Genomic DNA, 27,555 nt, shown 5'->3' with positions numbered 1-27,555 from the left:
TAATCTTGTAAACACCTCTCATTCCTACATTGCCAGGCTCCTAAAGCTGATTCTTCTTTAGGAACTCAGGTGGAGTGACAGCAGAGCCAGGATGCCAAGGGATCAGGGTCCCAGCCTCAAATCTCATCTCCACTTCTTAAAGTCATTGTGAAGATCACATGAGATGAGATATACTTTCCAAATTTATCTTGTCCATTGTAGAACATGAGCATAAGTGACTTACTCTTCAAGAGTATAAAAATGCCTGCTTAAAACTGTTAAGTAGGGAGGAATTACCAGTATTCTGATGACTGCTCTTAATTTTTTTTGCAAAATTAGAAAGAAAAATTACTTCCATTCTAGCCGACAGTTAATCAGTAATTCCACCTACACTTGGGTTCCTACAGGTGGTTTGAGGTTTTCAGTATAATGTAAAAGTCAACAACACAGGCCTGGACATAAATGCTGACTCTGACACATACCTACTGTGTGACCTTGAGCAGAATACTAAGCCTCTCTGAGGAAAAATAGGACCTGCTTCAGAGAGTGTCTGCAATTAAGTGGATAATGCCTTCAAAGGGCTTGGCCTAGCCCTCGGCACTCCCTAAGTCCTCACTACGTGATAGCTGATTTGCCTGTCTGCAGAGACAACTCTTACCCTTCAGTAGCTGGGAAAAGCCTTCTACTCTGACATTTCAGCTAAAAATATTTCATTTTCATCACATGACCAAGAGGCACTTCTGGCTCTTCTCTCACCCTCATTCAGCCTGGAGGGCTGGTTGGAGGACTATGAAGTGGGGAGGGACAGAGTCTGCGCTGAACGGCCCAGCCAGCTCCCAGCACCCGGAAAGGATGTTGATGATGTACCAGTGCATTGCATGCACGGGCCGGCCCTGGCAGTCCACTCTGGGTGTGGGCAGGGGTGTGCAGGCAAACCTGTTTGTTCCCAGGCCCAGAGCAGCAGATGCAGAGTGAGAGCCGTGTTTGCACAACCGGTTTCCATGGCAACAGGAACATCAATAGGCAAGACATTCCTTAAGCTGCCCCCCCACCCTGTACTTACTACCAAGGGAAAGGAAGTTCCCACACTGAACGGTGAGCAGATCCCTGAAGGCCAAATCTTTAGTAAAAAAGCCAAGAAAATAAAATCTGGGGCCAAAATACACCAATAGTTTGGACAAACATACAGCGTATTCCCAGATTCCTGCAATGTACTTACAGGCAAATCTGACCAAGGTGTACGCATTGTTTACTTGGTGGCAACAAGGTCAAAGTTCACAGTTCCTGAGGAGAAGCATTCGGCTTAGCACCGTAAGCCCACAGACAACACTGGCTTATCATCCGCACTATTCATTCCAAAGGCAACTCAGGGTCGGCTTTCACCAACGATGCAGCAACAACTAATCTTCCAATTAAAAAGACTTCCCCCGGGGACCCTGCCATAAGAGCCTAAAATTCCCATTTTGTTCACGTCTTCAGATGAGTCACCAGTGGCCTCGGTCCCGAGATCACTGTTCTTGGGAAGTCAACACAGTATCAACTATTAGTGTCCATCCCACCGTCACCTGGAGCAGCTCCTCGGAAAGCTCCTTTCCACCAGCAAGCCCTTGAAGGACTGAGAACGTGACAGATAAGTGCTGTTGGGAAAAGACCTGGCGCAGATACGGCTCAGAAGGCAGGCCGGAGTGAGTACGCTGGTGGGGGCCCTGGGACATAAATACGGACACGGGGTGCCTAGGGGAGTTCAGGAGGAGAGGGACCCCCCCAGAAGAAGGGAGGGAAAGGCTGAAAGAGTATTGAACACCAGCTTCATATTTTGCCTAGAATTTACCTTTTTCTGGCCTAAAAATTCCCGTCATAACAATGCCACAGTAACGACTGGCTCCTTTGGTCATTACGCTCAGCAGACAGCGTAACACCAAGTACGACGTATCTCAGCAAGATGCATGGAGCCCCGAACATTAGAAGGACCCTCTTCTATCAGGACCCACCATATTTTCTTTGTTCGAATGTAGGAAGACATTGTCAGGATCAGAGAGGCTGCACATCAACTCTGTCTCCAGAAAGGCACACTGAACCCCCAGAATGAGTGCCACGCTGAGCCTTCGGGTGGGGACTTGTCTTCTTCCCAGGACTGCTGTCATCCAAGGGCCCCACTGTGTTTTCAACAGGTGTAAAATGAATATATAATGGTCTCCCAGTATTGTTTTCCCTACTTCCTAACTGGTTGCTGCATCCAGTCTCTACACACAAAGCCTGAATGATCCTATTAAAATACAGGTTAGGGGAGCCTGGGTGGCTCAGTTGGTTAAGCGACTGCCTTCGGCTCAGGTCATGATCCAGGAGTCCCTGGATCGAGTCCCGCATCAGGTTCCCTGCTCAGCAGGGAGTCTGCTTCTCCCTCTGACCCTCCCCCCTCTCGTGTGCTCTCTCTCTCTCTCTCTCTCATTCTCTCTGTCTCAAATAAATAAATAAATAAAAATCTTTAAAAAAACTTAAAAAAATAAAATAAAATATAGGTTAGATCATCCTCAAGCCCCCTTAATGGATTCCCACTCTGCTAGGAATGAAATCCAAAGCCTGAGCCATGGCTCATAAAGCCATACATGCTGGGGCTTTCCTGATCTCATCTCCTAGCCCATACCAGCTTCTCCTGCTCTTTGTGCTCCAGCCTCACTTGCCTGCTTGGTGTTTCTCCGACACCCCACATCCACTCCCGCCTTCTCTCTGCCTGCAATATTCTTTCCCCTAGAAAGCTGCATGGCCCATTCCTTCACTTTATTTAGGTCTCTGCTTAATTGTCAACTCATCATCACCTCATATAACACTGGATCATCCCCCCATTATCAGTCACTCTCTATCCTTTTACTCTGCTTTATTTTTCTTCATGGCCTATACCGTATAACAATTTCCTCCTTATCTTAGATCACGCCACAGCACCTGACCCATTATATAGTTCTTCATGTACTTGCTTGTTTTCTGACCCTACTCAAGCATATTTGCTTCAAGAAAGCAAGGATTTTGTGTGAAACATAGACAAGAGCTCCATGGCCAGGCTTTGCCACCACACTGAAATAGAAGAGGCATAAAATGATAAAGGCTTGAACCAGGCTGGTGGCTATGGCCAAGAGTAAGAAACACATGGCATAAACAATGGAAAGGAAGAAAACATAAGATTTGGCAACAGATTGGATAGGTTGTAAAAAGAAGATCCAGAGAGACCTAAGGTTCTGAGCCCAGTGGTCTGGAACTGTGCTATCCAATATGGTGGCCCTTGCCACATGTGGCAAGGAGCACTGGAAATATGGCTAGTCTGGATTGACATGTGCTGTAAGTGGTAAAGACACATTGGATTTCAAAAGACTTTGTAAGAAAAAAAATGCATGTAAAATGTCTCAATGATTTTTAAAATATTGATTACATATTGAAATGATAATAAGCTGTATATACTGAGTTAAATATATTATTAAATATAATTAATATATTATTAAAACTAATATATTATATAATATATAATAATAATATTAATATATTGTTAAAACTAATTCCACCTGTCTTTTGTTTTCTAATGTGGCTACTAGAAAATTTTAAATTACATATGCAGTCTGCACTATATTTCTATTGGAGAAAGTGGTCCAGAATATAAATAGTGATACCATTTGTAGAAAGAAGGGAGCAAAGAAGAAAAGGGGCTATTCATTTTTAAATTTAAAATCAATTAATTAACATATAATGTATTATTGGTTTCAGAGGTAGAGGTCAGTGATTCATCAGTCTTATATAACACCCAGTGCTCATTACATCATGTGCCCACCTTAATGTCCATCACCCAGTTGCCCCATCCCCCCACCTCCCACCCCTCCAGCAACCCTCAGTTTGTTTCCTATGATTAAGAGTCTCATGGTTTATCTCCCTCTCTGATTTTGTCTTCTTTTATTTTTCCTCTATTCCCCTATGATCCTCTTTTGCTTCTTAAATTCCACATATGAGTGAGATCATATAATAATTGTCTTTCTCTGATTGACTTATTTCGCTTAGTATAATACCCTCTAGTTCCATCCATGTCATTGCAAACGGCAAGATCTCATTTTTTGATGGCTGAGTAGTATTCCATTGTGTGTATGTATACACACACACACACACCACATCTTCTTTATCCATTCATCTGCTGATGGACATCTGGGCTCCTTCCATAGGTTGACTATTGTGGCTATTGCCACTATAAACATTAGGTGTAGGTGTCCCTTCAGATCACACATTTGTATCTTTGGGGCAAATACCCAGTAGTGCAATTGCTAGGTCATAGGGTAACTCTATTTTCAACTTTCTGAGGAACCTCCTTACTGTTTTCCAGAGCGGCTGCACCAGCTTGTACTCCCACCAACAGTGTAAGAGGTTTCCCCTTTCTTCGCATCCTCGCCAACATCTGTCGTTTCCTGACTTATTAATTTTTGTCATTCTGGCTGGTGTGAGGTGGTATCTCATTGTGGTTTTGATTTGGATTTCCCTGATGCCTAGTGATGTTGAGCATTTTTTCATGTGTCTGTTGTCTTCTTTGGAGAAATGTCTGTTCATGTCTTCTGCCCATTTCTTGATTGGATTATTCGTTCTTTGGGTGTTGAGTTTGATAAGTTCTTTATAGATTTTGGATACCAGTCCTTTATCTGGTAAGACATTTGCAAATATCTTTTCCCATTCTGTCAGTTGTCTTTTGGTTTTGTCAACTGTTTCCTTTGCTGTGCAAAAGTTTTTTATCTTGACGAAGTCCCAATAGTTCATTTTTGCCTTTGCTCCCCTTGCCTTTGGAGACATGTCTAGCAAGAAGTTGCTGCAGCTGAGGTCGAAGAGGTTGCTACCTGTGTTCTCCTCTAGGATTTTGATGGATTCTTACCTCACACTGAGGTCTTTCATCCATTTTGAGTCTATTTTTCTGTATGGTGTAAGGAAATGGTCCAGTTTCATGCTTCTGCATGTGGCTGTCCAATTTTCCCAACAACATTTGCAGAAGAGACTGTCTTTTTTTCCATTGGATATTCTTTCCTGCTTTGTTGAAGATTAGTTGACCATAGCGTTGAGAGTTCATTTCTGGGTTCTCTATTCTATTCCACTGATCTGTGTCTGTTTTTGTGCCAGTACCACACTGTCTTGATGATTACAGCTTTGTAATAGAGCTTGAAGTCCAGAATTATGATGCCACCAGCTTTGGTTTTCTTTTTTAACATTCTTTTGGCTATTCGGGGTCTTTTCTGGTTCTATACAAATTTTAGGATTATTTGTTCCCGCTCTGTGAAAAAAGTTGGTGGTATTTTGATAGGGATTGCATTGAATATGTAGATTGCTCTAGGTAGCACAGACATTTTCACAATATTTATTCCTCCAATCCATGAGCATGGAATGTTTCTCCATTTCTTTGTGTCTTCCTCGATTTCTTTCATGAGTGTTCTATAGTTCTCTGAGTACAGATCCTTTGGCTCTTTGGTTAAGTTTATTCCTAGGTATCTTATGGTTTTGGGTGCAATTGTAAATGGGATCGACTCCTTAATTTCTCTTTTTTCTGTCTCATTGTTAGTGTATAGAAATGTAACTGATTTCTGTGCATTGATTTTATATCCTGCCACTTTACTGACTTCCTGTATGAGTTCTAGTAATTTTGGGGTGGAGTCTTTTGGATTTTCCACATAGAGTATCATGTCATCTGCGAAGAGTGAGAGGTTGACTTCTTTGCCAATTTGGATGACTTTTATTTCTTTTTGTTGTCTGATTGCTGAGGTTACAACTTCTAGTACTATGTTGAACAACAATGGTGATAGTAGACATCCCTGCCATGTTCCTGATCTTAGGGCAAAGGCTCTTAGTTTTTCCCCATTGAGAATGATATTTGCTGTGGGCTTTTCGTAGATGGCTCTTATGATATTGAGGTCTGTTCCCTCTATCCCTACGCTGTGAAGAGTTTTAATCAAGAAAGGATGCTGTACTTTGTCAGATGGTTTTTCTGCATCTATTGAGAGGATCATATGGTTCTTGTCCTTTCTTTTATTAACATAGTGTATCACACTGATTTGAAGATGTTGAACCACCCTTGTAGTTCAGGAATAAATCCCACTTGGTCGTGGTGAATAATCCTTTTAAAGTACTGTTGGATCCTATTGGCTAGTATCTTGGTGAGAATTTTTTGCATCTGTGTTCATCAGGGATATTGTCTGTAATTCTCCTTTTTGGTGGGGTCTTTGTCTGGTTTTGGGATCAAGTTAATGCTGGCCTCATGGAAAGAGTTCGGAAGTTTTCCTTCCGTTTCTATTTTTTGAAACAGCTTCAGAAGAATAGGTATTAATTCTTCTTTAAACATTTGATAGAATTTCCCTAGGAAGCCATCTGGCCCTGGACTCTGGTTTGTTGGGAGATTTTTGATTACTGCTGCAATATCCTTGCTGGTTATGGGTCTGTTCAGGTCTTCCATTTCTTCCTGTTTCAGTTTTGGTAGTTTATATGTCTCTAGGAATGCATCCATTTCTTCCAGATTATCTAATTTGTTGGCATACAGTTGCTCATAATATGTTCTTATAATTATTTGTATTTCTTCGATGTTGGTTGTGATCTCTGCTCTTTCATTCATGATTTTGTTGATTTGGGTCATTTCTCTTTTCTTTTGGATAAATCTGGCAAGGGGTTTATCAATCTTGTTAATTCTTTCAAAGAACCAGCTCCTAGTTTTGTTGATCTGTTCTACTGTTCTTTTGGTTTCTATTTCATTGACTTCTGTTCTAATCTTTATTAATTCTCTTCTCCTGCTGAGTTTAGGCTTTTATTTGCTGTTCTTTCTCCAGCTCCTTTAGGTGTAAGGTTAGGTTGTGTATTTGAGACCTTCCTTGCTTCTTGAAAAAGGCTTGTATTGCTATATACTTCCCTCTTAGGACTACCTTTGCTGCATCCCAAAGGTTTTGAACAGTTCTGTTTCATTTTCACTCGTTTCCATGAATTTTTAAAATTCTTCTTTAATTTCCTGGTTGACCAGTTCATTCTTTGTAGGATGCTCTTTAGCCTCCATGTATGTGAGTTCTTTCCAAATATCCTCTTGTGATTGAGTTTCATTTCAAAACATTGTGGTCTGATAATATGCAGGGAATGATCCTAATCTTTTGGTACCGGTTGAGACCTGATTTGTGACCCAGTATGTGATCCATTCTGGACAGTGTTCCATGTGTACTTGAGAAGAATGTGTATTCTGCTGCTTTAGGATGAAATGCTCTGAATATGTCTGTGAAGTCCATCTGGTCCAGTGTGTCATTCAAAGCCCTTGTTTCCCTGTTGATTTTCTGCTTAGATGATCTGTCCATTGCAGTGAGTGGGATGTTAAAGTTTCCTACTATTACTGTATTATTATCAATGTATTTCTTTAATTTGGTTATTAATTGGTGTATGTAACTGGCTGCTCCCATGTTAGGGGCATAAATATTTACAATTGTCAGAACTTCTTGTTGGATAGACGCTATAATTATGATATAGTGTGTCCTTCCTCATCTTTTATTGCAATCTTTGGTTTAAAATCTAATTTGTCTGATGTACGGATTGCCACCCCAGCTTTCTTCTGATGTCCAATGGCATGACAAATGGTTTTCCACCCCCTCACTTTAAATCTGGAGGTGTCTTTGGGTCTAAAATGAGTCTCTTGCAGACAGCATATCGATGGGTCTTGCTTTTTTATCCAATCTGATACCCTGTGTCTTTTGATTGGGGAATTTAGCCCATTTACACTCAGAGTGACTACTGAAATATATGAATTTAGTGCCACTGTATTACCTGTAAAATCACTGTTTCTGTATATTGTCTCTGTTCCTTTCTGGTCTATGTTACATTTGGGCTCTCTCTTCACTTAAAGGATCCCTTTCAATATTTCTTGCAGGGCTGGTTTTGTGATCAAAAGTTCTTTAGTTTCTGTTTGTCCTAGAAGCTTTTTATCTCTTCTTCTATTTTGAAAGACATCCTAGCTAGATAAAGTCTTCTTGGCTGCATATTTTTCTCATTTAGCACCCTGAATATATCATGCCAGTCCTTTCTGGCCTGCCAGGTCTCTGTGGATAGGTCTGCTGCCAGTCTAATGTTTCTATACTTGTAGGTTATGGACCCCTTGCCCAAGTTACTTTCAGGATTTTCTCTTTGTTGCTGAGATTTGCAAGTTTCACTATTATATGTCAGGGTGTTGACCTATTTTTATTGATTTTGAGGAGGGTTCTCTGTACCTCCTGGACTTGAATGCCTGTTTCCTTCCCCAGATTAGGGAAGTTCTCTGCTATAATTTGCTCAAATATACCTTCTCCTCCCCCCTTTCCTCTTCTTCCAGGATCCCAATTATTCTAATATTGTTTCACTTTATGCTATCACCTATCTCTCAAATTCTCCCCTCATGATCCAGTAGTTGTTTATCTCTCTTTTTCTCAGTTTCTTTATTCTCCATCATTTTGTCTTCTATATCACTAATTCTCTCTTCTGCCTCACTTATCCTAGCAGTTAGAGCCTCCACTTTTTACTGCATCTCATTAATAGCCTTTTTTATTTTGACTTGATTAGCTTTATGTTCTTTTATTTCTCCAGAAAGGGATATTCTCTAGTGTCCTCTATGCTTTTTTCAAGCCTAGCTAGTATCTTTATAATCATTATTCTGAACTCTAGTTCTGACATCTTACTTATGTCAATAATGATTAGGTCCCTGGCAGTCAGTACTGCCTCTTACTCTCTTTTTTGAGGTGAGTTTTTCTGTCCTGTCATTCTTGCAGAAAGTGGTCACTTTTCTATTTGTAGAGTTGCCGCTATTCTTTTAGGTCTCCGGCTGAGTTCACAGGTGTTCAGAATGATTTGATAGCTATCTAGTTGAATTCCTGGGACCAGAGGAAACGAAGGTCTCCTACTCCTCCACCATCTTGGACTATCCTCGAAAAGGGACTATTATTAGTAACATATTAAAGGCTACAGTGAGGTTTGACCACACACTTCCCCAAAATTTTGTGATTTGGAAGATAAAGCTGCCCTCTGGGAATTGGGTGGGGACGGATAATAATATCATTGGTTCAAAGCTGAGATACCCCCACATAACCTTTCAAGCTACAATGATTCTCAGTCCAATATAGTGGGACCAGAACCTACCAGAGTATATTTATATAGCTTAAGAAAAAAAAAGCATCAGTCACAAGGGGAATTGGTCAGCAATGGAACACGGGAAAAAGGATCTCATCAAAGGTGAACACGCATAAGCATTGTCTAGGGGGTAAATGTCTGTTCAGGCTCTCTTAGCATGAAGCCACTAAGTAGAAGACCCCAGTCACTAGGGTGACCATCTAATTTACTATCCAAACCGAGCCACTGTTGACAGCAAAAGAAGTATTAGTAATTGTGTTGGGACAATAAACCAGGACTGTCCCAAGCAAATCAGGGCATATGGTCACTGTACCTCAACTAATTCTTTCTAATTTATTCCTCTCATTGCAGCCTTCTGATTTACCAAATGTGCCTAAGGCTAAGACATACATTTTTTTAAATGTATTGACATTACTAAAAATTTGGATGCTTCTTACATGGCTATGGGCATTTAATACAAGACTTCTTTGTAACCCCCAAACCTGTTATTAATTTAATAATACATCTTATCGTTAATGACATCTTATAATCAAGGATATAGAGTAATTTGGCTTTCCATGCTGTATGACATGAAGGAGAATTCATTGATCAGGATGCCCTCCCACCAGGCATTTATTTCCCCTGGAAATTAACAAGTAAGTAACCTGGTTTTAAGCATTAGTTTCTGGTAAGCTTGGTTAGTTTGAATTGGTAACCTAAGACTGGTTTCTGAGGCTCTAAAGCCAAATTCCAAATCAAGGACTGGAGTGAATTTACTGAGGTCATTCTGTCCCATAGAGACCTGTTTCAGATGTTCCCCAGCTTTACTCAGGGGACAATCCTCAGCACTACCATGTGCACCATAATGACCCTTCTCCATTTGAAATTGGTAGAGGTGACAGGGATGTGGCTTAGGTCTGTTGAGTTTAAAAGGCCCATAAGATGTTAAAACGGAAGTGGGGCTGCAGGTAGAACTTGAATGAGATGAGTATGGTCACACATAATCAGAAGAAGAAATGATTTTGCTTCTATCTAATATAGCTACAGTTCAGATAAACCACCAGAGGTAGGAAGTGACTATATGCAGTTAACAAAGCTGTTTCAGGACTGTTAGATAGGACTCACAGGAAGTGCCAAATTGGATATACTAATGGTGAATTAGTGTTTGGAGACTCTTAGGAATACAGTAGCCCCTCCCCCCTTTCTCCATAGGGATATGTGCCAAAACCCCTAGTGGATGCCTAAAACCACAAATAGTTCCAAACCCTACATATACTATGTTTTTTCCCATACATACATACATACATATCTATGATAAAGTTTATTTTATAAATTAGACATAGTAAGAGATTAACAACAATAACTAGTAATAAAATAGAACAATTATAACAATATACTGTAATAAGTTATGTGAATATGGTTTCTCTTCCTCTCAAAATACCTTATTATAACTCATCCTTCTTGTGATGATGTGAGATGACAAAATGCCTACGTGATGAGATGAAGTGAGGTGAAAAAATGACATAAGCATTGTGACGTGGTGTTAGGCTACTACTGACCTTCTGATAATATTTCAGAAGGAAAATCATCTGCTTCTGGACCTCAGTTGACCACGGGTAACTGAAACTGCAGGTAAGAGGGGACTACTGTACAGAAGTTTGGGAAAAGGCACTGTGAGAAATTAATCACATCTGATATTGGCTCAGAAGGTTGTGGGGTGGGGGGAGATGGAATTGATGCACAATTATATTGGAAATATTACAAAAATGTTATTAACGATATGTTCCTTCAACAAAATAAACAATAATAAGATAATATGTAAAATGAGAAAAATAGTTGAAATCAACTTACTTATTTTGTCCAATTGTCTCAAAATCTTTCACAACAATTGTAAGGGAAGATGAAAAGTCCAGTGGTATACCCCTCAAGTCAAACTCCAAAATCTGTCCACAGAAAGGTTATAAAAAAAAAAGTTGTTAACAGGATCGGGGAGTATAATAAGATGTACCAATACTAACATCGGGTCATTATCTTCACTGCTGACAATCTTTTGATTTACTCAATTCTATAGTTAGATAGAAGTGACCAAATTCCAAACCTGAAGGCTACTGTGGGCTGTGGGAAGGCAAACCAGACTTAGCCTCAGAGCACCTGGGGGTGATTTCTGGCTTCCCATTTTCTAGGCTCTGTGACTATGGACAAGTCACCAAATCCATGTCATAATCAGAGAATTTTCTTAGTGCCCACCACAATGGGTTAGAAGAATAAAATAAAATGAATGCTTTCTTCACTGGTTGTTTTTAAATTCTTGCTTTTCCCATCATATTATTTTTATCAAAGAGATGAATAATCTAAAAAAAAATTTCTAAAATGCATCAGCTCTTAAAATATTTGAAGTCCATCATGATCAGCTTGTAGTCAGACGAGACTTTCATCTTCATGCAATAAACTGCTGTCTAATGGCAAACATAAAAAAAAAATCAACATAACACCAGTGATGCCTTTGATCGATTATGTATATATGAATCAAATAAAGCAGCATCTACTGATGATTTGATTCTCCTTGTAATGGGTTTGGAGTAGATGGAGAATGTGTCAAACCTCATTTTAGAATGCTAACCCCAGTGGGTCTGGAGTTGGAATTTCATTTGGGTTAGATTTCAGTTACAAAACTACAATTGGGAAGTTTACTTGATAAATACATTTGCAATAAAAAAAATACACATTGGAAACAAAATGGGGTGAGATGGGTGATGCCCTGCAGCAGACATGTCTGCTCACGTGACCATATATCTCTCTGCCATTGGCCACATGGATTGACCAAATATAAAGAGGCATGTTAGGACTACTCAAAACCTGAAGCATTAAATGTATACATATGTATTTTTTCAATTTGTTTTATTCTTGGAGCTCTGTACAAAGTGCTAGGATCCATAGTATCCACGGGGCCCAATCAGACTGGCCTCTTGCTTTCATGGAGCTGGCAGTCCATTGGGCTGTGTTCTGGGTTCCAGTGAAATTGCAAAGAAGTAAAATTGCCTCTCAACTTTCTGCTTCCCAGAAAGGCATTAGAAAGGTATTTTTTTTAATTTTTTATTTACTTTTATTTTTTTTAAGATTTTATTTATTTATTTATTTGAGAGAGAGAATGAGAGAGAGAGAGAGCATGAGAGGGGGGAGGGTCAGAGGGAGAAGCAGACTCCCCGCTGAGCAGGGAGCCTGATGTGGGACTCGATCCCAGGACTCCAGGATCATGAACTGAGCCGAAGGCAGTCGCTTAACCAACTGAGCCACCCAGGCGCCAAAGGTATTATTTTTTTAAAGATTTTATTTTTATTTATTTGACAGAGAGAGAGAGAAGAAGTAGGCAGAGAGGCAGGCAGAGGGAGAGGGAGAAGCAGGCTCCCTGCTGAGCATGGAGCCCGACGCGGGGCTCGATCCCAGGACCCTGGGATCATGACCTGAGCCAAAGGCAGCAGCTTAACGGACTGAGCCACCCAGGCGCCCCTAGAAAGGTATTTTGTCTTTACCTCATTCAGTGAAAAGATAAAGTCTTTATCTTACAGAGACATTGAAACTAGTCGTGGGGGTGGGGAGAAATTTGCAGTTGGTGGAGGGGAAGTCTTCATAGCCTGGTGACTCAGTGAAAATAACAAAGACATTTATCACTGTGCTTATCCAGGAAGGCTTATCACTGGCTTTTGGAAAAAACAATGGGGCGAATGATCATCTTTTAAAAAATTAGTCAGCATAGGAAAATCTACTCAGGGAAAAGAATTAAAATTTTCACATTATCTATAAATATATTCAACACTGAACTGTTTATAAAATGTATATAAAGTCAACAGTGGGGGAAGTAAATACATTATATCCCTTCTACAGGATATTGCATAGTATTAAAAATACTTCTGAATGGAATGATAAAGTATACGCTCAGGACCTAATAGTAAGAAAAAATAGGATAGGAAGCCGTATGTGCTATATGATGCTACTTTGCTAATTTCAAGACATCATATTTTATTAAATATATCTATTCAATAAAGATATATTGATATATCCCAGATGTTAACAGTAGTTGGTTCTGGATAGTGGGTGGGTGCAAAGGTCAATTTTTTTTATGTTGATCTGAAGCTTTCAAAGTGTCTACATTAAGGATGTATTACTTTATCAAAACAGAAAAAGCAATAAATGTCATTACTCAGCCAGAGTAATGGCTCTTGATTAGTCACATGCAGATAGGTTTTTAAATATGGAGCTTTCTCTCTGGGACTCCAGAGATGATCTAATCCCACCCCTTGCCCTACATATGCACCCCCGACATGCAATATAACTGGACCAACGTCACTCAGCAAGCTCAAGGCTGCTCCAGGTTAGAACCCAGCCCTCACACTCCCTGCCCAAGCTTCGCTAACTGCATTACTATAAGGAGACGTCATCGTGGTACGTCTCCTTGAATGGTTCTGCTGTCTCCATGGCCACAAAGGGAGATGGCAGGATGGGGGTACAATGCAGAGATTCTTCTTCCAAAGGGAAAAGCTAACCCTTGACCGAAGATAGGACAATCAGATGTAACTTACATTGAAACAATGTTTAAAAAAAATGAAGTTACCTCATTCCAGAATGGGTTGAGTTCATTGTCAACTTTCTTTGTTTTCTTTTTCTCATCTGCAAATAAAAATAAGAGATATCAATTAATTAAAAACATTCCTAGAACATGTACCATTCATTCGTTCTTTCAAAGAGTGTTCTCCTGAGGGCCAACTGTGTGCCCACATTTTCCCACTCATTTGCCTAGAGTCGGGGCTACCTGGGTCAAAGTTTTCCAAACTGAATGGCATTTTTTTTTTTGACCTAAAATGTTTCTCCCATGCCCAGATCTACAAGATGTTAGGGATGAGGGACTCAAAATCATGGAAATGTGTGATCCCCTGTCTCTCCCCCACTAGCTCCCACAGACCAAGGATAGTTACTCAGGGCTTCTGTGTCTCCAGCTTGTTGCAGAAAGAAGCCAACAAAGCTAACCTTTGACAAGCAGGGTTGCCATTTTAGAGATGCAGCTACTGAAATTCAAAGGAGCTAAGAAATCCTTAGCTAATCTTCTGAGCTAATACTTGGCACTGGGTCCTATATAACCTGCAATTTCCACTCTGAAGCCCAGGCCATCTCTGCATGTGGTAACACCCCACAGCTTTAAGACCGAGCTGGACTCCCTACCACAGGCCCTGGCACAAGGTAATTAGTAGACAAACACTTTCTAGGACCTGCAGAGAATGCAGGGTCTCCCTTACTCAAGGCTCACCTTTCCTGAAGATACAGGTTTTCTTTCTCTGTATCTGAGACTGGATGAATAAATGTTATTTATGTTATTTATTTTATTTATCATGAATAAATGTTATGTCCCCTTCCTGGATGAATAAATGTTAATCCAGCTAGTACTTAAAGTTTCCTTAGAGAAGTCCAAAGAGCAGGGGCATCTGTTGGGTCTCTAAGTTCCCAAATACTTACCAAAATAAAAGCTAGTGTTTGAGTACAAAATGCTTTGTAAGCATGAGCTCATCTGTTTTCAGGAAAAAAACCAAAACAAAAAACCAAAACAAAACAGTTTTCCTTCTGTGTGTCTCCTTTACCATCACAAAGAACATTCACAACACTTGTGACACCAGAAGTATGGTGGGGACTCTCCCACCAAGCAATTTTCTGTGACTCCAGTTGGGTGTTTTACAATTTAACTCAATGCTGACACTATCTACCTGAAGACAGCATCAGATCCCGCAGGTTAAGGGTTCAGATGAAAATAGCAAGTCCTGGAGCTTCTGACCTAGCAGGCTATAAATCTGAGGTTCCCATAACTCCCTCATCGGGCTCAATTAAGGTGCTAAAGCAGGTCACAGAACTCAGGAAAACAGTTATTTATATTTACCAGTTTATTAAAGGAGGTGATGGAGGGTACAGATGAACAGCCAGATAAAGAGATATGTAAGGTAAGGTCTGGGAGGGTCCAGGGCACAGGAACTTCTGTCCCCACAGAGTTAGAATGCCTCAACCTCCTGGTACATGGATGTGTTCACCCATCTGGAAGCTATCAGAACCCCATTCTTTTAGGATTTTTATGGAGGCTTCCTCACACAGGCAAGATCAATTATTAACTCTACTTCCAGCCCCTTTCTCCAGTCTAGAGGAGTGGTGAGCGGGACTGAAATTCCAAGCTTCTCATCATGGCTTGGTCTTCCTGGTGACCAGTCTCCATCCAGGAGCCATACAGGAGCCCACCCAGAGTCACCTCATAGAACAAAAGATGCTTCTACTCCTATCACTTAGGAATTTATAAGGGTTTTAGCTCACTGCCAGGAAATGTTGGGGGGGAGGGGGAGGAGACCAACGTATATATTTTCTATGATCTTACAACATCTAATCTCTTTAAAAACCCTAGGAGATATGTATAATTTTCATCCCCCCTTTTGGAGCTCAGGAAACTGAGAAGTGACATACTCAAAGGGACCAAATTAGTAAGTGGCCGGGATAGCTTTTAAACCCACCAGGCAGCGTCTCTTTGGTGGCCACACTTGGAACCGTCCCCAGTTTTCCCTCTACTGCAGTGCAATGTAGAAGGCAGTGGGTTTTGTTCAGCTGAATGTCGTATAGCTAAGGCTCCCAGCACACGCCAGTCGTGGGACTAACACCTCATTCTTCCAAGACCTCAGCATAGTAAAGCCATGAATCACCACCCTCGCTCTGCTAAGCATTAACTTTTCCACTTGAGTGGCTCCCAGAGCCCAGCTGGCTTCCCTTTCTAGACTTCAGCATGACTCTGCTCATGCCTGGACCTGTGCTGATTAGTTCTAACTGTGGTCTTTCTAGGTGGCCTACAGGGCCCCTCCACGGATCTGATTCCGATACCACCGAGAAGCTGAACTGTCCCCTCCCACGTTGCCATTTGGCCCCACTCACCCCTCCTGCCATCTGATGGAAACCTCTCAATCTTCCTCTCTGGTTACAGTATAAGCAAGTACTCTTGAGAGAAAGAGGAGCCAAGAGAAGTTTAAACTGACAGAGCTGGACAGATGGCTTCTTTCCACAATGGTAGCAGCTCCCTCTAAAGAACCATCTATAGGTGCCCGGATGTGCATTCTACTGCAGCATCTCTAAATCCTTACAGCAACCTTGGAACATTAACAATCTCATCCCCATTTTACAGACAAAGAATTGAGAGAAGCTGGTTAACTTGCCTAAGGTCACACAGCTAACACACACACACACAAAAAAAAAAGAGAGAGAGAGAGAACCAGAATCTGAATCTTTGTCTCCTTGGCTCCAGACCCCGAGTGTGTGTTCACCACCATACCACAATGCCTCAGTGGAAGCTGTCAGAAGCACTGGATAAAGAAAACGCATAAACATAAGATGTGTGATGGGCCTGGCATCCTGAGAAATGGCCACAGGAATGTCCAAGGTCAGGTTTGAGAGTATCCTGAGACTCTCTAAGGCTATTTGCTCCAACACACAATGTGACATCTGTGAGTTTTTCTGGGAAGACGGTTTATTGATCTCATCAGATTCTCAAATGAGTTTGTGGCCCTCACAAAAGTTAGGAATTCTTGCCTTGTACAAGCATGAAATGGTACCATTCCTATCCCTCCAGCTCACCCCACCCTTGCTGCCACAACCAGGGCTGGGTAGTTGGAAAACTGAGTCAGGAAAGAGTGAATCTGGACCCTGGGACCACAGCAGACCTTTGAGAGGAAAGATGGGAAATTGCAAGGGGTCACAGCAAGTAAGTAAAGCAAGGAGAAAGCAGCAAGTATTTTACAGGAATTGGGCACAGGGGCTTGAAGCAGGACTTGGGTCACTGAAGGATGGTACCGAAGCAAAATTTTGGTCTCCAAGTCCCCCACATTACAGACAGGGAGCTAAGATCATAGAGCCAGGCAGAAACACTCTAACTCAGAACGAGTCTGATTCTATAGCCCACGTGTTCAACCGCTGGGCCTCCTAGCTCCCTAGTAAGTAAAGATTACATTGCTAACATTAGCTACTCCCCTTCTGGAGAAACCCAGCTCAACCCCTTCTAAAAAGGAGGCTCTCATTTTTATCAAAATGTGTGTACATTATATGCTATTGAAAGTCTATTCTCGGGGCGCCTGGGTGGCTCAGTCGTTAAGCGTCTGCCTTCGGCTCAGGTCATGATCCCAGGGTCCTGGAATCGAGCCCCGCATCAGGCTCCCTGCTCCGCGGGAAGCCTGCTTCTCCCTCTCCCACTCCCCCTGCTTGTGTTCCCTCTCTTGCTGTGTCTCTCTCTGTCAAATAAATAAATAAAATCTTTAAAAAAAAAAAAAAAGAAAGTCTATTCTCACATAAATATGTCAGCCAAAAAACAAAAGTAAATACATTTCTTTCTTATCAGCAGCCAGTCACATATTTACTTATTCAATTATTCCAAAAATTCCACCACTTTTTTTTTTTAAAGGTCTAAATTGCAGGTGCTAAACATCAGATGAAATCACGGGAAGTTCTTCCCTTTCTGCACATCACCTACCTCCCCCTGCTCTCATCTCTAATTTTATTAAGATGACTGTTTCCTCCTATGGACAGGAATTAAATCCTTTCAACCCAGAACAGAACAACTGACTCAAATGCAAAGTACACTCTGGACCATGACTCAAGGCATTCTTTGGGACATTTCCTGTTTTTTTGATAAGTCAAGCCTGCCTGCTTCTCTCTCTGTTCACTGAAGGTCACCACCGCAGTAATTAACCCGCATGCCAACCTCTGAATGAAGTTTCCAGAGAAGAAAACAAACATTCCTTGCCAAGGCACCGCGCCCTCTTGCACAGAGCCTTTTCCTTTGCTGTTCACCTACCACACAGTGTGCTGGACCCTTAGGGACAAGGCTCCAGAGATCACCAGACCTCCTAGGACTGAACTGGCCACCTTCGTGCTGAGAGGGCCCATGTGGTGGCTCATTTTATGTGTCACTTGGCAAGGCTATGTGCCACCTGTTTGGTCAAACTTGAGTTTAGATGTTGCTATTGAAGGTATTTTATAGATGTGATTAACATTTGTGATCAGTCGTCTTTAAATAAAAGAGATTATGCTCTGCCATGTGGATTTGTCTCATCTGAACCGTCAAAAACTGAGGTTTCCTAGGGAAGATGGAATTCTGCCTCAAGACCGTGACATAGAAATCCTGCCCGAGTTTCCAGCCTGCTGGCCTGCCCCACAAATTTCAGACCTGCCAGCCCTTATAATCACATGAGCCAATTTCTTAAAATAAGTCTCTCAATCTGTCTGTCTCAACACACACATACACCCCCTACGGGTTCCATTTTTCTGGAGAACCCTAATACAATAAGCAACACCAGGTGCTCATGAAAGTAATAGCATCTACAATGGTAACACTTTTTCGACACTTCCAAAGACACCCCACCTCACTGATCCTCAAACTGCTGCAGGGAAAATCACAGGGTTGGCCCAGCTCTTCCGACTGGACTTTCAAATCAGTGAACTCTCCGATTCTTTGAGCTGTTATTTCAGACAAAGTCTCAACCACTGAGCTCAGAGTCCCTCTTGTGTACCCTGGGGAATTTAGACTAGATGATCTCTAAGTCTGCCTCCAGGTCTAGTGGAATATGTGCCTTATGAAGAACCCCCAAGTCCTCACTGGCCTAGATTGCTGATATGGCCCCAGGAGAAGTGGGGGTCCCATTTACAAAGCTCCCCCAAGTAATTTAGCTCTTTGGTAGGCAAAGTAGATCAACAAGATCTCTAGGTCCAGCCATGCATCTAAACCTGACCTCCCATTTAAGATTTATTTATTTATTTATTTGACAGAGAGAGACACACAGCAAGAGAGGGAACACAAGCAGGGGGAGTAAGAGAGGGAGAAGCAGGCTTCCCCGCGGAGCAGGGAGCCCAATACGGGGCTCGATCCCAGGACCCTGGGATCATCACCTGAGCCGAAGGCAGATGCTTAAGGACTGAGCCACTCAGGTACCCCTTGACCTCCCATTTAGAAATACTTCTTCATCTTCTGGGGGTCCTGGGTTATGGCCCCTTTGTCTTCAGAAATAGTCACAGACATATACAAAGTCACATACTATTTGGCCTGGAATATCACAGAACCCCTGAAGCCATCCATGCAGGGCTAACAGTTATTAAATGCTCTGAACTAGTCACCGCTCCCAGTGCTTTCCATGGAGTGTCTCATTAATCTTCGCAACTACCCTAAAAGGTAAATTCTATTATGATCACCCCCAATTACACAAGGAGAAACCAAGACACAGTGAAGCAAAGCAATTTATCAGAGGTCACACAGCTAGTAAGTGGAGAAGCCGGGATTCAGACTCTGGCAGGCAGAGACACAGAACAGTTGCCTGAGTCAGAGGATTAAGACCAACCAGACAGGGCGCCTGGGTGGCTCAGTTGGTTAAGCGACTGCCTTCGGCTTAGGTCGTGATCCTGGAGTTCCAGGATCAAGTCCCGCATCGGGCTCCCTGCTCAGCAGGGAGTCTGCTTCTCCCTCTGACCCTCCCTCCTCTCATGTGTTCTCTCTCTCTCAAATAAATAAATAGAATCTTTAAAAAAAAAAAAAAAAAAAAAGACCAACCAGACAGTGACTCCTTGAAGGCTGGGACTGTATTTTACTAATATCGTTATTCCCCTCAGAGTAATTTCCCCATGATTTGAGTGAATTGAACTTCATAAGCTCATGGAAATTTTATTACTGGTAATAAAAAATAAATTTTATTTATTGCTTTAATGATTCAGTGAGAAAATGAATACAGAGTGCTCGGCACAGGGCCCAGCACACAGGAAGCACTGAGCAAACAGCAGCTATTATTTTTTTACTATGGCACCTGCGCAGGACCCCTTGTGCACCCCAGGGGCTTTCCCAGGCTGTAGAGCCTCCCCGCAGGGCAGGGCCCAGTCCCCAGAGCAAGAGCCCAGTGACGCTAGGCTCTGCCCTGCTGGAGCCGTTCTCTGCCCTGGCTGTGTGGCCCGCGGGGGGCTGCTGGCTTCTGGGCAGGGCTGCTCCTTCCCGGCAGTCAGCCTGGCAGCCACCAGCATCCTGGAGAATCTCCACAGGATCCAGAGGGCTGCGAAGGCCACAGCAGGGCCAGCAGAAGACTCCTCCACCCTCAGGACTTAGAGGGACCTGGCAGGAGCACAGAGACAGGTGCCCCATCCAGTTCTACCAGGCTAAAGGTGGATCTCTGACTCCTCGCTTTCCAACCCTCGCTGGCCAACTGCTCCAGGATATGTTGTCGAACGGGTTCTGGGGAAGGTGTTTTGGCCAAACGGCAACTATGATACAAAGCAAGGCTGTTCTGTACATTTCTGAAATAGTCACTGATATCTCTGATAAACAGAAATGCCCAAAGAAAAAGGCACACAAGGGTTACTGCTCTGCCTCCAGACCCTGGGCCCCCCTGGCCTCTGGAGATGCCCTTATGGGCACACAAGCTCTTGAATCAAAACCGAATCCTCCCAGGGAACAGTGGTGAAGCCCAGTCAATCTGAACACCTACAGAATCTACTTCCTTTTTTTTTTTATTTTTTTTTTAAAGATTTTATTTATTTATTTGAGAGACAGGGAATGAGAGATAGAGAGCATGACAGGGAAGAGGGTCAGAGGGAGAGGCAGACTCCCTGCTGAGCAGGGAGCCCGATGTGGGACTCGATCCCGGGACTCCAGGATCATGACCTGAGCTGAAGGCAGTCGCTGAACCAACTGAGCCACCCAGGCGCCCCAGAATCTACTTCCTAACAGCTGACCCCGGGGGTGGTTGTGTTCCAGCTCGGCCAACTGTCAGGGCTGCCAGTGGAGGGATACCAGTTAGGACAGGCACCTGGACTGGCTGCCTCCGTGGAGAACCGAATTATGTGACTCTTGCGCTTCTTCATTTATTCTGCATGTGAGCATCCAGTCCATGCCAGGCACCTTATTTTTTTCCTTCTTTTTTTTTTTCTTTTTTTAAGATTTATCCATCTTTGGTGGGGGAGCGGAGAGAGAGAATCTCAAGCAGCCCCCCCCCCCGTTGAGCGCAGAGCCCAATGGGGCTCCATCCCATGACCCATAAGGTCATGACCTGAGCGGAAACCAAGAGTCAGTGCTTAACCGACTGAGTCACCCAGGTGCCCCAAGAGCCAGGCACTTTAAACACATTCATATCTAATCCTTACAATGGAGGTATTAGTATTGCCTTTCTACGGATGAGAAAACTGGGTTTCAGTGATGTTAAGTGACTTGCCTGAGATCAGAGAGCCAGTAAATGGCAGAGCTGAGCCGTGGCGCCAGGTCGGCCTCATTTCCAAACCTGTGCTCTTAAACCTCCACCGAGGGCTGAGGATGCCAGGTGACCTGCTCTGTCTTCCCCACTTACTAGCTGTGTGACTTTGAGCCAGTTATCCAACTCGGTATCTACATTTCTTCATTAATAAATATTGGTACCTAATGCCTAGGAATAAGAACTACCATTCACAGGGCTCATAGTATGCCAGGCACTCTTCTAAGGGCTTGGTATATGTTATCTTTCCTATTATTATCCTGATTTTGAGGTGCAATAAAACTAAGTAGCTTGTTCAAGCTCACCTGCTAGTAGGAAACAAAGCCAGAATTTGGTGTTCTGGCTCCTAGCCTTTTAACCTCTCCTTCCTCCACCTGGTATGTTTCTGGGACAATTCACTAGAGAAGGAATGAAGGCTGGTATTTGGCAAATTCACTTCCAACCCAGCTTGAGGAGATGGGAAGTTCCTAGAGTTCCAGAAGTGCCTCTCATGGCCTGAGTGCCCTGTAAAAGAGAATGAAGAAACACCCTGCCCTGCTGTATTGAGAATCAGACGAGAAAATGTGAGAGTGTCTAGGACACAGGGGACACCCCTTTGTGTTGGGTCAGAATCAGAATCATAAACTACCTCCATCAGACAACATGAAGAGGATCCATTCCTCTGCCCTCCCTGATTCCAAGAGATAATAGTATCAACAGAAAACAAACTAGTCACAGAAAAGAATTTTGAAAATCAGCACAAAGCACTGAGTCAAAATCTCGATAATTCAATTCCATCCCTTCTAGGCAACAAACTTCTAGCTGAATTATGCTGAGCCTCAGATCCCAGTATCCCATAATAAATGTCTTTAAATGGTATTTTTGCCATCACCAGCAATTTAATCCACTGTCCCCAATTCTCCTGCCTATACTGGGGATGGCTTTGACCTTGGGGCTCTTTAGCGAGCTCGGCTGCTCAGTTGCCTCAGATATGAGGCAGAACTGGGAACCGGGAGTGTCCAGGATGGGGATGGAAGTAGACTTAAAGAGCAGAGATGCCAAGCACAGAGAAAGCCAGACACGCACATAGCAGGGGGAAAGTGCATGGATCTTCGTCTCAGAACTGGGGTTCTAGTCTCTCCTCGCCTCGTCCTGGCTGCCCAGCTTTGGCTGCTCCTGACCTCTCTGAAGCTCTATTTCCTCATCTGATAAATGAGTATAAACAATCCGTGCCCTGGACCCCAGCCAGACTTGTGAAAGATGTGATCAAGCCCAGGAAAGTGCTTTTCATACTGTTAGTGCCCTGGAGGGAGGCCCCTTCCTCAAGCCGTGTCACACAGGGGAAGGCATCCTAATGTGTCCAGTGCACTGGGACAAACCAGAGGGCATCTGGAGCCCCAGATGAGGCCTCTGAGGCCAAAGGTGTCAGGCCCACAGGTACCAATGCCCCAGGCCTTGGCACTGCTCTGGCTAGATGTCCCCAGGGCTGAATTTGCCCAAGGAAATACAATGGGAAGGACATAGAGCCTGGATTTCAGCCATGGGGGTCTGAGCCCTGAGCCTGTCTGTGTGCATTACCCTAGGTGGGCCGAAAGTACACATGGCCGAGAACCAGGCCCCCAAACGGTGGTGTTACAGTCTCAGCGGTGGGTGGGTGTGTCCCAGCTCTGCCTGGACCCTATGGCGGGACCTTGATCAAGGTAATCCGCCCTCCCCAAACCCATAAAAAGAGGGACTTCATTTTTTGGTGAGAATTAAGTGAATAAATATACATGAAGCACCTGGTGCACTCACTAGCTCTCATCATCAACATAATCTGCAAATAATGAAATACAAAAAAAAAAAAAAAAAGTTCAAACTTTCCGGGAGTTTAAACTCGCTGAACTCTGAATTCACTGACCTCTCACTGGGTTTACAGCTGGACCGTGAGCTGCGTGCGGGCAGGGGCAAGTCTGGCTAGTTCCTGACCTGATCTGCAGTGCTGAGTGCAGAGCCTGACAGAGTCCACTCTGGATCAATATTTGTTGAATGAATTTATGTTTGAGAGAAGCAGTAGGGAGGCACCACCGTGAATGAGAGAAGGGTGGGAGACAGGACTGTCCAGGCAGTGATTCCAACCATGAGGAGAGGGAAGCAAAAAGAAAACTGTTTATTTTTTAATCATGAAACACAGATAAGGAAAAGGATTTTTTTTTTTTTTAATTTGTAAGTTGTGCTATTGGGATCGCAGGTGAGGTAATGGAGACTCCCCCTGCCACTCAAATATTAGATTTTTAATAGTTTTCATGCAATACATTAGAGTTTTAGTCTCCACTAATAAAATGGCTCTGACTCGATTATCAGAGGAATGATTCACCGCTAAGCTAGGATAGCTCTGGGCTTCTGAGTCACAGCAAGTCATAAAGACTTTCATTACCCTGTGGAAACTCACCCCTGGAAGGCTGCATTTTGTTTTTCTTCTTCTTTTTAAGTTCTTGTGTTCTTGGTATCTGTTCTTCCTCTCTCAGCTTGGGTTCAAATGATCCCCACACACTGAGCAACTCAATCCACTCAGAGCGGAAAGAGAGCATCCGTAATTTGACTTGTTTTAGGCAGACGTTGTGTGTTACCTCTTTACCCATGTTGACCTCAGGGAACGCACATGGGAGACTCTGGAATCAGACAGTCCTGAGCTGAATCCTCACTGGTCCCTGCCTCTGTTTCTCCATGCGTAAAATGAAGATGATAGTAAGATCTACTCCCTCAAAATGCCCATGAGGATTAAATAAGACAATATTTAAGACAATGTTAGAGTTTCATAAATGGTGGTGGTGGTGTAGCAAGCGGTTGGTACTCAGGCTGCCCCCGCCCCGCCCCTGCCCCAAGCCAGAATCTCCCGAAGACCTGAGTAGCAACGAACGCTTACAGCATTTTCTATGTATGTGCTTTCCTTTTCCTCATGCTGATCCTCCCAACTACACTCTGAGGTGGGGACTGTTACCATGCCCATTTCGTAGATGGGACAACTGAGGTACGGAGACGCTGGGCAGCAGTGAGTGAGAGGAAGACCCGCACTCCTCCCCGCGGTGGCTGCCCTCCCGCTATCTGTGCCGTATAATGCCCGCACGCGGCTGTGTACATCTAAATCAATGAAAACTAGAAAATACTAAAAATTCAGTTCCTCAAGTGACACTGGCCACATTTCAGTGATCAGCAGCCACACATGGCTCATGGCTACGAACAGGGCAGATCGCGAACATCTCCCCCATCCTAGAACATTTCAGGAGACAGCTCTGATCCAAATAGTTGAGCACACAAATAAAGTGACTGCCGAATGAAGTAAATAAAAACAAGTAAACTTCTGCTTTAGTGTCACCACATGGACTAGTTGTTTTGACAAAATATGCACCGAACCTAGACCTGTTTTCTAGATTCGTAGCTTCACCTTGGGAGAGGAGAGCATAAAAGTCTGGCATCAGCTGTTCTCGTTTGATTTGCAAACTTCTGACTTCCTTAGTCCCTAACCTAGACCACTAATTTTTCACTTTGCCACATGCAAAGAGAGAAAAACTTCAAGAGGTCAGGTCAGAGCAAACATCTATTTTTTAAGTTTATTTATTTATTTTTCATAATCTCTACACCCAACATGGGGCTCCAACTCACAACCTCAAGATCAGTAGTCGCATGCTTTTCCAACTAAGCCAGCCAGGTGCCCCCAGTAAACACCTATTTTTAGTCCAAGCACCTTAAATACATCATCTCATTTGACTTCTACAACCTTCAGACGTAAGTCTTATACCCACTTTACAGCTGGGAAGACTAAGATTCAGAGAAGTTTCTTGCCATTAATAAGACCAAAGCCCTACTATCATGGTCAGAGGTAAGCTGGGGCTCCCCTGCCTTCCAGCTTCCTTTGTGGTGCAGCTTAGTGGATCCCAAACAGTTGTGGAAACTCTGAAGTCTTAAGTATTCAAGATCAGTTTTGTAGTTTGTGGGCAGAGGGTCCTGGTCTCATCTGGTCCCTCTGGCCTGTGAGAACCTGACTGTCACCGGTGAGACCCCTTGACCCCTGAATTGACTGACTTCCAGGAAACTCCCAGAAGTTTCTGCCTGTCAATTTCATTTTTTTTAACATTTTTTTATTTTGTTATGTTAATCACCATACATTACATCATTAGTTTTTGATGTAGGTTCCATGATTCATTGTTTGCCTATCACACCCAGTGCTCCGTTCAGTATGTGCCCTCTTTAATACCCATCACCAGGCTAACCCATCCCCCCACCCCCGCCCCTCAAGAACCCTCAGTTTGTTTCTCAGAGTCCATCGTCTCTCCTGGTTTGTCTCCCCCTCTGATGTCCCCCCCCTTCATTTTTCCCTTTCTACTATCTTTTTTTTTTTAACATATAATGTATTATTTGTTTCAGGGGCACAGGTCTGTGATTCAACAGTCTTGCACAATTCACAGCGCTCACCATAGCACATACCCTCCCCAATGTCTATCACCCAGCCACCCCAACCCTCCCACCCCCCACCACCCCAGCAACCCTCAGTTTGTTTCCTGAGATTAAGAATTCCTCATATCAGTGAGGTCATATGATACATGTCTTTTTCTGATTGACTTATTTCGCTCAGCAAAGCTAATGAACGAATTGCTGAAACAGGAAAAGAAACATTTGAGGATCTGTATGCAGATGAACCAGAAAGTGCCCAACAGTTACCTCAGCTTCACTATAATGTTAAAATCCCCCTCTGAATATTCATCCCAAGCCCTAATAAAAGGAGCCTTCCATGCCTTTGGAAATGTTTCCATGATCTCCTTATTTGTACGAACGCCAGTGACATTGAGAGGCAACTCCACATGGTGTAGTCTTTGTCTATAACTCACAACGGAGGGGACCCACTTTGGTCTGGTAACATGACCAGAGTGAATCAGATGAGGAGCTAGAGCCTTTCATTCAGTAACTACTTATTATTCATCTACTACCTGCCAAGCACTAAGCTAGGTGCTGGGGAAAGAGACAGTGTCAGACCTCATGAAGCTTACTGTCTGATGGAGGAGGCAGACAGAAATCAAGTAAGCCAGCAAATATATAACTGTGTGTTCTCACAGGAACCACGGAGTATACAATGTTAGGAGAAACAAATATGGAGGGATCTGTTAGGACCTCTGGTTCCAGCCCTGCCCTGGGGAACCCAGACCAACCAGAAGGCCTGGCATTGCAGGGGACCAAGGCTATTTCCCATCTGCCTTCAGCTCTGCTATAGCTCTTCACGTGACCTCGGTCACACAGACATCACAGGGCCAGGGCTTCACTGGCTAACAGGTCATCAGCCTCGCTCAGGCTGCTGCTGCACCCCCTCCACCCCATCACAGAAGGGCTCGCCTTGCTGCTGGCCATTGAGGCTGCAGACTACACTGCTGAGAGCCTCACTCTGAGTTCTGAGGTAAGTGGAGTTGGAAATCCAAGTCAACAGAGAGTTGCTAAGAATCTACTATGTTCACATCCATTAGGATGACCATTATGGAAACAAAACAAAACAAAACCAGAAAATAAGTGTTTGTCGAGGATGTAGAGAAATTGGAACCCTGTACATTGCTGGTGGGAATGTTAGTAAAATCATGCCGTCACTATGGAAAACAGTGTAGTAGTGGCTCAAAACATTAAACACAGAATTACCACATGACCCAGGAATTCCAATTTGGGCTTCATGCCCAAAAGAATGGAGAGCAGGAACTCAAAAACAGTATTTGTACACCCATGTTCAGAGCTTCATTACTCACAGTAGCCAAAAGGTGAAGCAACCCAAGTGCCCATTGATGGATGAATGGATAAACAAAATGTGGCGTATACATATGGCCTTACCAAAAGAAAAAATTCTGACACTTGCTACAACACGGATGAACCCTGAGGACATTAGGCCAAGTGAAATAAGCCAGCCACAAATGGACAAATATCGAATGATTTCACTCAAATGAGGTACCTGGATAGTCAAATTCACAGAGACAGAAAACAGAATGATAGTTGCGAGGGGGAGGGGTGGGAATGGGGAGATGAGGAATTACTGTTTAATGAGTACAGAGTTTCAGTTTGGGAAGACAAAAAAGTTCTGGGGACTGAAGATGGTGATGATAGCACAGGGACATGAATGTACTTAATGCTACTAAACTGTATACTTAAAAATGGTTACAATGGTAATGTTTATGCTATATACATTTAACCACAA

The 27,555-nt window shown here is 43.2% G+C and overlaps 1 protein-coding gene across 2 annotated transcripts in view; it reads right to left on the bottom strand.

Moving 5' to 3' along the window:
• Positions 1-27,555, bottom strand: part of MYOF (myoferlin) — a 150,466-nt gene that overhangs the window by 114,401 nt on the left and 8,510 nt on the right. For both annotated transcript variants that reach the window (XM_028098591.2, XM_028098592.2), the window contains exons 2-3: positions 13,697-13,752; positions 10,939-11,030 (exon numbers count right to left, since the gene is read on the bottom strand). In XM_028098591.2, coding sequence (XP_027954392.1) covers positions 10,939-11,030; positions 13,697-13,752 — 148 coding nt within the window. The remainder of the gene's footprint in view (positions 1-10,938; positions 11,031-13,696; positions 13,753-27,555) is intronic.

This window comes from Eumetopias jubatus, unplaced genomic scaffold, assembly GCF_037043125.1.
Source record: "Eumetopias jubatus isolate StellerSeaLion01/CBP00866 unplaced genomic scaffold, mEumJub1_p1.0 scaffold_17, whole genome shotgun sequence".
In the NCBI taxonomy this organism is placed as follows: domain Eukaryota; kingdom Metazoa; phylum Chordata; class Mammalia; order Carnivora; family Otariidae; genus Eumetopias; species Eumetopias jubatus.
This window is presented reverse-complemented; position numbering and strand designations above follow the sequence as displayed.